The following is an 11,037-nucleotide window of genomic DNA, read 5'->3' on the forward strand; positions in this document are numbered from 1 at the left end:
GGCCCCTTGCTAATGCTTTTCTAAAAACGTAGGTCAACGCTTTTTAAAACTTAGATGCTAGGGGTTGTTCTTTTCCAGAAACTTCAGAAACATGTTTTCCCTGTTGTTTTTCATTTGGTTTTTGTTTCATTTTGACAGATGTTGCAGCAGAGATGAGGGCTAAAGAGAAAACTGACAGTGTGCAGGAGAAAAGGTACAGTTAGGAGGAATCGATACAAGACAATGATACAGAACCTGGGAAGAAATAAGAGGCTGTGAAATCCAAAGACTAAGGAAGGAAGTTAGCTTGTGCAAACCAATACATGGAATGAGCATGAGGGTGACATGGGCAATGCTCCTTGGAAGCTCCCCTGATAATTAAGGGGCAGAATGAGTGAGGGCCACGGCCATCGGAAGCTGGTACAGTTGCTCCAGAGAGGCAGCAGGGCCCAGAGAGCGAGCCAGCTTCTGCCAGTTGGGAGAGGCCAGATCCCTGGAATGTCCCCCAACTCTAATCAGTACAATTCAGTGCCACTTGCAGCAAGACTTGGCAACCTGGAAAGTTTCTGTCAGTCTCTAGAAGGACATGTGCATGTCATTTATCTCAGTGTGACCCACCTACCACATCCCAAGTCATAGCAATAGGACAAGCTCACACCTTGTGGCACAACCTCCTCACGATTTCTGAACCAACTCTAAAGACAGGTAATAATACAGAATCATAAGTAATCCTTTCTGTTATTCTGCTGCAGATGGCAACAAATCTAGATGGAATAAATCTTGGACATCACTTCATCTGTTTTATCAAAAACCTATGACAAAAGCCATCCTTGGTCACTGGGTGTCCACTGGCTCCTTTCCACATCTCAGCCTCCCTTGTAGGATGGCTGAGCTCAGGCTAGATTGGCATTGGTGGAAATAACATAAGTCCCTCTCAAGTCTGGTTCCATCTTAACTGGAGGGTGGCAGCCCGTTTATACCACAGGACATATTGCTTGAGAGATAAGCACATTTGGATGGTGCCAGCCACTGAGTTTTGTGGCTTTGTCTGTCTAGCAGCAAGCATTCATTAATTTTCAAACCACCTTTTAATAATCTAACAACTCAGGAGTTCCCAGACACACTGGAGAAAAGAATGGAGACTACTGTTACCCACATACCCAAAGGAGAAAAATGTTGGCAGCAATCATGAAATCTATTATAGTAACACTTCATTTATCTAAAAACTATTACCTGAGACATAATTTACCAAGCTACGGCCTTAGCTGAAAACTACAAGCTGGTGTCTGCACAGAGCTCTGCAGATGGTCCAGGCTGAGGGCAACACAAAGCTTAAGCTCAGAGAGTCATTCACCCATTCGCAGGTAGCTTCTACTTACCTACTCAAGTTGCCTTGGCATAAATCAATCAGTCTTGGAAATCGGGTCATCAGACACCAGGGAAGAAACAGAAAACTGGAAGCAATAATAAGAGACAGGCAGCAGGGACTAGAACCCCACATTCCAACTGGCAAGAGGGAGCTGGAGAACTCTAAAAGGGGTGACACACCTAAATCAAAAGGTGAGAGTGGGAGCCATGCTTTATAAAGGATGGTTGAGCTGCACTGCTCCTCCAAGTCCCCAGTGCATCCCCGGAGCTCTCGGTGCACAAAGGATACTAAGTACCATGACTTGAGATCTTCAACCAACCTTCCCAAGTTTGTAAAGGAGGTAGAAAAAGTAAGGAGTTGGCTACTCAAAACAATTCCATTGTTAAAAGACATACACAAGGTCCTTTGAAAACGCCTCCACTGAGGACAGCCTGGGCCTTGAGATGCCATAGGAAAGTGCTGAAAAGTACAAAAAAAGGAAGTTGCTGACTGCATGCAAAGCGTACAGTGGGTGATTCATCGCACATAAATCCCTGAACACACATCCAACATGACAGAAACTGGGCTTCCATGACAGAAACGAAGACCCAAATGTCACATGAGTGAGAAGGGACCTTAGAGACCACGCACCATCTGAGACCCTGGTTGAAAAATGAGGGGATCAGTGTACTCGCCCCACGGCAGAGCGCGATGCACAGCCCATGTCCCCTGCTTCCTCAGCCTGGGTACAAACAACCAGATGGTAGTTTTCCTAGGCAGATCCAAGCCCTCCATCCCTTTGCAGGTCTTGCTGTTTCCCGCACCCCACACATCTGAAGGCACTCACCTGCAGAAAGCAGTGTCCCACTGGGGTGTGCTCTGCCACTGTGACATTATACACCTGCCTCCGGAAGATGGGCTCGTTGTCATTCACGTCATCCACAGTGACACTCACCAGGCAAGTGGCGGAGAGGGGGGGCTCTCCGAGGTCCTGGGCCACTACTTTGAGCTCCACCGCCTGCTGGACCTCTCTATCCAGAGTTCGAATGGTGCTGATCACTCCGCTTTCTGGGTGGATGGTGAAAGATGGCCCACACTCAGCACTGGGCTGCGAGGCCTCTGGGCTGCAGAAAGCTGAGAGCTGAACAAGGGCGTAGCGCACCCGGGAGTGATCAGTGCCACCCTCGTCGGCATCGGTGGCGCTGACCCACAGGACCGTGGCGCCAGGGGCTGCAGCCTCGGACACTGAGGCCCAGTAGTGCTCCTGGCTGAAGACCGGAGGCTGGTCATTGAGGTCAGAGACCTGCAGCAGCAGTGTCTCCTGGGTGCTCAGGGGCGGGAATCCAGCATCAACAGCCACTAGCCGCAGCTCATAGAGATCGCGACTTTCTCGGTCCAGGGCACCCTCAATGCAGAGGAAAAACACCCCCGGGGAGCCCCCGGGCTGCAGCACGAAGGCTCCCTCGCCACCCTCCAAGGCCAGCGAGATGCTGCCGACACCTGGGCCCATACCGAGAGTGCCAGCAGCCTCCTCCTCACAATCATTGTCTGCGTCTGACACGGAGACCCGAGCCACATAGTCCCCAGGTGCAGCGCCCTCTGAGACTTGCGCCGCGCCCCCTTCGGTGAGGAACAGTAGGTGAATGGTGGGCCGGTTGTCATTCACATCCAGCACAGCCACCGACACGCGCACCGTGGCGACCTCGGGCTCGGCGCCTCCGTCGCGGGCCTCGACCACCAGCTGGTGCCAGGCCTGCGCCTCGCGGTCCAGCGGTCTCCGCACCCGCACCGCGCCGCTCAGCTCCTCCACCTCGAAGTGTGCCTCGGCCGCCGGGGCCTCGCTGTCTGCCCCTGTCCCTGGCCTGACTCGGAGTCTGTAGTGCACGAGGCCGTTGGGCCCCAGATCGCGGTCAGTGGCACGCACGCGACACACTTCGGCCCCCAGCGGGGCGTCTTCGCGCACAGCGGCGCGGTACTCGGTCTGCTCGAACACAGGCGGGTTGTCGTTCTCATCCAGCACGCGCAGCAGTACCCGCAGGCGGCCGGTGCGCCGCGGGCTGCCGCCGTCCCACGCCTCGACGTGCAGTTCGTGCGCTGCCACTGCCTCCCGGTCTAGGCGCCGCAGCAGCACCAAGTCCAGGGGCTCCAGGAGCGACGGCGGCGGTCCGGGCGACCCGTAACGCAGCCGGAAGAAGGGCTCAGCCGGGTCCCCGGGCGGCTGGGGAGGAGGAAGCAGGGTGTAGCCCTGGGTGCCAAACGGCCCGGCGTCCGGGTCCCGCGCCCCTGGCAGGCGGAAGGCTGTGCCGGGCGGAGTGAGCTCGGAGACCTCGAGCTGCAACTCGTCCCGGGGAAAGCGGGGCGCGTGGTCGTTCACGTCGTTGACGCGGATGTGCACCTGCACCACGGCGCCCCGCAGCGTGGCGGCCACGAAGCTGTAGCGCTCTCGCCTCTCGCGATCCAGGCGCCGCGCCGTGCGGATGACGCCGGTGTCCGGGTGCACGTGGAAGTCGTCCAGCAGCGGGGAGTCGGCCGAGTCCTCGGACAGAAAGAAGCCGCCTGCCTCCTGCTGGGGCGCGGGCAGCGCGGCGCGAATGTCCCCGACCAGCGTGTCGGGTGGAAGCCCCTCGTCCACCGAGAGGCTGAGGTTTGACACCTGCGTGGACGAGCCCGAGGCTGCCCACAGCCACGCGTGTACGAGAAGCCCAAGCAAGCTGCGCTGCGCCCGGGCGCCGCCGCCCCGCCGCCCGCTGGGGGCTTCTGTCCTCCCGGGGAGCAGGAGGCGTTTGGGGACAGGGACCCCTGGCTGCTGACGCGGTGCGCTCATCCTTCGCCTGCTGCCCAGAAAGGCTCCTCTCACCGCCAGCGCCCAGAAAAGCCTCCCCGACAACTGTCAGCTTGCAGTGGGAGCCCAGAACAATCCCGGAGCCTCTTCAGAGTGTGAGTCTAGGCAGGAAGGACTTTGGTAAACAACCCGGCAGACCCTCGAGTTCCCGGGGTTGCAGCTGCCAAGCGGTGCGCGGCCTCTACCTCCAGCTCCGCAGGCGCACGGGGTGCTGTCGCCGCCTCTGCCTCTCTGCGGTGCCGGCCACCTCTGCTACCCCCGATTATTTTAAACGAGTCTAATCGCTTTCTCTCTCCTCTTACTCCTTCTACATCTGATCCTCCCTCTGCTTGGCTGGGCGCTTCTCGCTGGTAAAGTCAGGTGCATTATTTCTTTGGTCCAGAAGGAGGAAATTAATGAAAGCGCGCGCCGAGGAAAGGACGCGCGGGGAGGGCGGGCGGGGGCGCGGCCACTCCCGGGACCAGCTCGGAGGAGCACGCAGCTGCCCTGGCCCGGCCCCCGGCCCTCCCCGCGCGTGACGCGGCGCCCACGAGGGCGCCCTCCACCTCGCGAGCCGCGGCTCTGCAGCAGGGTGGAGGAGGAGCCCAAAGGAAGGGGCCAGGAGACCCGCGCGGGCGGTGCCGGCCAGGGCAGAGAGGCGGGAGGCGCGCAGTCCTTGCTGTAGTTGGATTTAACCTCTCCGAGGTTCCTCCTGCAGGCCTGGCCCCCGCTCCAGCTGAATGGAGAAGGTGGGGCATAGGATCCCTTCGGGGAGCCAAACTTGTGTCCTCCATTCAGGGAGAAAGACTCGTCCCCAGCGGAAGGACAGATGGAGTCAGAGGCCCAGGAACAGCTGGGACCGGGATGCTGCGAAGGAGTGAGAAGGCGGAACTTGGAAAACCCTTCTAGACAGCCCAGAAATCTGCCACGCACATGGTGCAGACCCGGTTTATTATCCTGCGCTCTAGTTAGCGACAGGCGAGCTTGGCACTCCCTGCTGCCACCAGGAATGACAATAGATAGGGCTGCCTTTTGCTGCATCCACCGCCATCCTAAGGTTTCCAGGATGTTTTGTGATGCTGAGTAAGGGGAAGGGAGACTGAGGAGCTGAGGCCTTACTGCCCTGGTGACCCACAGCACGCAAGCAGCTCCAAGCTGCAAAGTTTGCAGGCAGGGCCACCGCTGCCAGAATACCCTAACTGGCTTCTGGTTGAGCCAGTGGCAGGGGTCCCTTCAGTCATGCATAATGATTGGTAGAAGTTGATAGATGGCCACTAATAAGTACACTTAGGCCCTGAGGCAGGAGGCTCTGCCCTCTTAAGGAGGCCCTGCCTTATTTTGCAAATGATTTCTGCAATTCTGCATTCCACTCAGAGAGAAGCATTCATTTCCTAGAGTACTGGTCTGCTCCTTAGGGAGGACCAGCTCTTCTACAATAGATACTGGCCTTCCCTTTTTTATATTCAGTGGTGTATACATCATTTCTAATCCATAGCCATGTTCTCCCTACCTCTGACAAAATAATAATGACACAATTTACATTGTAGCAGGTATGTTGCACGGAAATGAAGTTATTAAAATAAATTCAGCTTCCTTTAACCAGTGAAGTGCCCTGAACCATTGGGGATTTCAGGTGAGTCTTCAGAGCCTTTCTCTCCTCAGCCTCTGTAATCTCACTGTGAGGGGTGTCCCTACTTCTGCTTACCCCTTTATGGGCAGCTTTCCAGGAAGCATCTTGATTGACAGTTTTAAAGCTAGCAGAAGTCACCTTACCTCCTGCTCAGGCCTGTGCTATAAAACCATTATCCCTGAGGCTGGGGAGAAGGCTCAGTGGAATAAGCACTTCCCTGGCAAGAGCAAGGGCCTGAGTTCAATGACCGGATCTGAAAAAGAAAACAAAACAAAACAAAACAAAAAAAACAAAAAAAAAAAAACATTATCCCTACATCCACACTCCTTCCTCAAGCACATTATACATGCTTGAATTATAAAGACCCACAGGAAAACAGAAATGTGAACTAACTTCCTATTTGTTTGTAAACTTAATCCCTGTTGACAAAGAACGGGTCCTACCTATATGCGTGTCAGCTCTGTAAATAGCTCTGCTGTCTTCAGTCTGATTTGGTATCTGACCTGGTAGCACTTTCCAAGCCTACGTCATGGATTAGGGGTTAGGACTTGGGGTGAGGGTTGGATCTCTGACACACTGTCACTCAGGTCTCAACTCAGATCCCTGTTGCTCAACAGTGTCACCTGGCCACCCTACCTCAATGGCACCTCGACCAGAAACCCTGTTGCTTCGCATTGTATTTCACCTGTGAGGACCTGATAGTGTAACTTGCCTTATGCATCTTTCTATTCAGTTAGTAGACTCTCAGTTTCCTTTACAGACTTGAGTCATAGTGTTTTCCTAGTACATAGCATGTCTCTGTCCTCTGTGTGTTTGCTTACCAGATGGATGGTGATGGGTAGGTGGATAAGGAAGCCTGTTAGGGATCTGCAGCCGCAACTCCCAACTCGTGGGCCGTGACCATCCTTGTTGTGATGAATTCTGTCACAGCCACGTTACTCACTGTAGTCATCCTATGGTACTTCTCAAATTTACTTTTGAGCTTCTTTAACTTATGTTGGAAACTATTGCTATCAAATATGTACTGGAAGCAAAACAGATAGAAAGCAGGCCTTTCTCAGCATCTTTCACTGACATCCTCTGTAAACAGTGAGTTTCTTTAGAAACAAATGGAAAGTCAGGCATTACAAACACCTGTTCATTCCTGTAGGCCCTTTGGCTTTATAATTCAAGCATGTTCAATTTAAAGTCTCCTGTCCTCTTACAGTTCCCTACCTGCATTGATTGCCCAGAGCAGCATTCTAGAATTGATTATTCAGTTTTGTAAAGAAAAAGAAATATGTAGGTGAAAAGTAATTTTTGATAATGTAGGCACCTGCAGCCCACAAGAAATGGAACAAGATCCTACCCCTTTGAGAACAACTTTAGGTTGTAACTGTCAATAATTGTGGCTTTGAAGCAGGGAAACCTTTATAATATTGTGTGATTTGGAGCAAATTACTCAAATTTTGTTAAGTGCCTATTTTCTTCTTTAAATCTGAGGATGTTATGAGCCTTAAGGGAGGCCATGCATGTGAAGTGACAAATAGCATTCATTAAACATTATGTCTCTTACTCTGATGAAATATTTCAGGTGTGAATTATTTCAGGATTCTCAGTAATATCACACTCTGGCTTCCAGCCCCTGAGGTATGCAAAGAAGGAAAATGTAAAAGTCTCACAATCTTGAATAGAAACCATTGTGGACACCAAGGCGCAGACCAGATCTTCCTGTGGTGTTACGCGATCTCAGTGATACGTGTAGTTCTTCTTCACAGTGAGGTTCTCCCAGGCCCTAGACAATCCTCAGCGCTGTAACAGTTAAATAAAGAGTTACTATATTAGTGTTCCTCACAGGGACAAAGCACCTGACATAACATAAAAGAAGCTTGGCGTGGTGGCATATGCCATAACTCCAAAATTCTGACAAACTGAGGTGGGAGGGTCACAAGTTCAAAGCCATCCTGGGCCACTCAGAGACACAAAATCAAAAGATGGTAGAGTTCAGTGCAAAGGGCTGAGGTCAATCCCGAATACTGGGAGGGGCAGAGGAAATACTGGGAGAATGGCAGAAGGACAAGGGGCAAAGCTGCTCCAGGAAGCAGAGACAACAGCAAAGGCGCAGGGGCCGGGGGCCAGGTACAGTCCCCAGGGTCGTGCCTCCTTGGTCCACCCAGACACATCCAGAGTGTTCTGTGTTCATCTGCCAGCTGTCTCTCAGGCTAATGACATTGACGGTCAAAATGAACCGCCCCTGTTACTAAGTGCACAGTGCAGTGTTCAAATCACCTCATGGTGAGCCTCTACAGAAGGGAATATTATTATACTTGTGTTGCAGGCGAGGAAACTGAGGCTCAGGAGTACCGCACACGGCATGGCCAAAGTCACACAGGCAGTAAGTTCTAGAAAGGACCTTGAACCCGGAAAGCTTGCTCCAGCATCAGTGGTCTTCACTGCACATGGATCAAGTTCTCAAGTTACCATTTATTTTTGCTGTGAGTGCTTGAGGGGGAAGCACTGGGGATTGTACCTAGTGCTTTCCCACTGAGCTACCTCCCTTGCCTCTTTCAGCATCTGCCCTGATTTTGAGACAGCGTCACACCAAGTTGCCCAAGAGGCTGGGCTCCATCTTGTAACCTGGCAGCCTCAGCCTCCCCGAGTGCTGGAGTCATAGAGTGTCATCATGCTCAGCATCAGTAGTTTTCCTTGAACAGATCCTCCTCTGAATTCTTCTTGAAATCAGGACAGTGAGATAGTAAGCCTGGAGAAAAGGGAGGAGACTTGTGGAGTGAAGAGCTGGAATAGATAGTGTGCTCTGGACTTGCTGGGGAGGCACAGGGGTGTCATCACTGCGCAGGACCGCTTGAGAGTGCCGCGAAAAGAAATCAGCTCATTGATACTTAACAGCAGATGAGGATCTTATGAAATATGGAAGAGAAAGTTGCCCTGAGGGTGAGGATGTGTCATGCAGCAGGGAGCCCTTACCATCCGCACTGATGGGCCATCTTTCCAAAGGGGTTTGAACTGAACCACAGAGCATATTTGAGCTTGTCATGGCTACATTCCATATGTCCAGTTAGGCTGTGTTGCCCTGCTGTTGGGACAGACATCAATCTTGACGTTGCCATGGAGGCATTCTGTGGATGGGCTGAACGGACCATAGCCCATACCCTTTGAGTCAAGGTGATCACCTCTGTAATGTCCATCAAAGCCCATTGGTCATTCAGTCCATCGAAGTCATCCAGAGCAAAAATAAGATTTCCTGCAAGAGACAGGTAGGAACCCTGTCTTTGTTCCCAGTCAACAGTCTGCTTATTACTCAGCTTTCTGTCACTGTAACAAAATACCCAGATAATAAACTGCATAGAGCATTGGAAGTTTCAACCATGCCCCACTGGTTTTGTCTCTTTGGTCTGATATGGCACGTTAGCACAGCATGCGTGGAAGCGCAGAACTGCTCTCCACGGAGCAGGGAAGCAAGGAGAAGAGAAGGTGGCCAGAGTCCCACAGGCCCCTCAGGGCCAGCCCCAGTGATCTGAAGGCCTCCCACCTCCTGAAGATCCTCCCACATCCAATAGCACCACCCAGGGAAAGAGCTTCAGTGCGCTGATCCAAGCGGTTCTGCTGCTCTGCAGATTCTGGACTTTCCAGTTCCCACAGTCATGTCAGCCAGTTACACAAATAAATAATATACTGCTGGGATGTATGTTTCTATGCATAACATCTCTAGTGTTAGAAGTGGAGATGACTTAGTATTTAGTATTATAATCTATATGTGCTTAATATCCATAGATATTTTATATTCTCAAGTTCTTAAAATCAGAATCCTGGACACAGTGAGAATCTTAACAAGCACTTGATATCCTCTTTACTTCATAACATAAGCTCCTCATAGCAAATGGAATTCCTTTTGCTCTCTCGCCCTGTCTCTGTCTCTGTCTCTCATTCTTTTAATGCTGAGAAAATTCCACAAATATCCATTTTATTTTTAAGTTTTATATACACCGAGTCTACTTCGAATGTTAACCACCTTTCCTTCTGCTTCTTTACAATGGTGGAGAATGGCTGGCCAATAATTTGTTTTGGTTTAGTTTTTGTTAGTACGAGTTAGCATCTCGCGTCTCTTCCCTTTCAAAGATGTCTTTCGGAAATGTTAAGCATATTACAGTGATATATGCAAACCTGTTTTTATAGAGGCACAATTTATAACAGCTGAGTCTTGGGAAAGGGCCCATCTATCCATCAACAGATGACTGGCTAAAGAATATATGGTAGTTACATATATTGGTCAGTGATTTCTTTTTTTTCTTTTTTTTGCGGAACCGGGGATTGAACTCAGGCCCTTGCGCTTGCCAGGGAAGCGCTTATTCCACTGAGCCATCTCCCCAGCCCCAGTGATTTCTTTATATCATCATTTCATCATATGATTTCATGGAACTATTATATGCAGTATCGTTAAATTTAGACATACTTTATTTAATTATATTTTCAAATCCAGTGGAAGCTGAGATATAAGAATTATTTACTCTAGCGATCCCCACCTTATCACACCAACTTATTGTGTTTTTCAGTTTATGGTTATGAAGAAGTAATTCAAATGCAGCAGCAAACGTGCTTTGAATGTTGAACATTATTCTGTCTCTGAGGTACTGACATACAGTACAGTACGCTAGTGGCACCGTATCATTGCCAGTGATGCCCAGCCCTGCTTGTGGAGTGAACAACACGATTCTAAGGGGCCAGGGATATAGCTCAGTGGCATAAGGGCCTGCCTGGCAAGTGCAAGGTCCTGAGTTTGATCCCTGGTACCGCCAAAAAACAAAACAAAACAAAACAAAAAACACATATTCTACAGTATGATGTATTGCTGGTATTTTCTGATATGTGTTCTAAAAAAATGGCATGAGCTATTCTGCACTTTATTAAAATAGGCTTGGGGTCAGATGATTTTTCTCAACTGTAGCCTACTGCAAGCATCCTGAATGAGTTTAAGGTAGGCTTGGCTGGGGCTAAGATGCTCGGTAGGTTAGAGGCGTTTGTGAGTTTTTACCTTACAGCATTGCTAATCTGTGATGGGATTATCAAAACCCCATGGTGAGTTGAGTAAAATTAGTACTGAAGCTGCCTTTGCTTAAGAAGATCATAGCACAGAATCCCCAGGCACGCGTTACGCGCCACCTATTCCCCACACCACCTTCACTCTCCCATTTGCTTGTTTTGCCGCTCAGTGATGAGTCAAGCTGGGCAGCTTCTCCCCACCTCATCCACCAGCTGCAAGGC

General features: G+C 50.8%; 1 protein-coding gene across 1 annotated transcript in view; it reads right to left on the reverse strand.

The window, feature by feature from the left end:
- Positions 1 to 4,151, reverse strand: part of Dchs2 (dachsous cadherin-related 2) — a 262,455-nt gene extending 258,304 nt beyond the window's left edge. The window contains exon 1 of the mRNA XM_023723670.1: positions 2,175 to 4,151. Coding sequence (XP_023579438.1) covers positions 2,175 to 4,151 — 1,977 coding nt within the window. The remainder of the gene's footprint in view (positions 1 to 2,174) is intronic.
- Positions 4,152 to 11,037: the final 6,886 nt, after the last annotated feature.

This window comes from Octodon degus, unplaced genomic scaffold (genome assembly GCF_000260255.1).
Source record: "Octodon degus isolate 3935 unplaced genomic scaffold, OctDeg1.0 scaffold00101, whole genome shotgun sequence".
NCBI lineage: Eukaryota > Metazoa > Chordata > Mammalia > Rodentia > Octodontidae > Octodon > Octodon degus.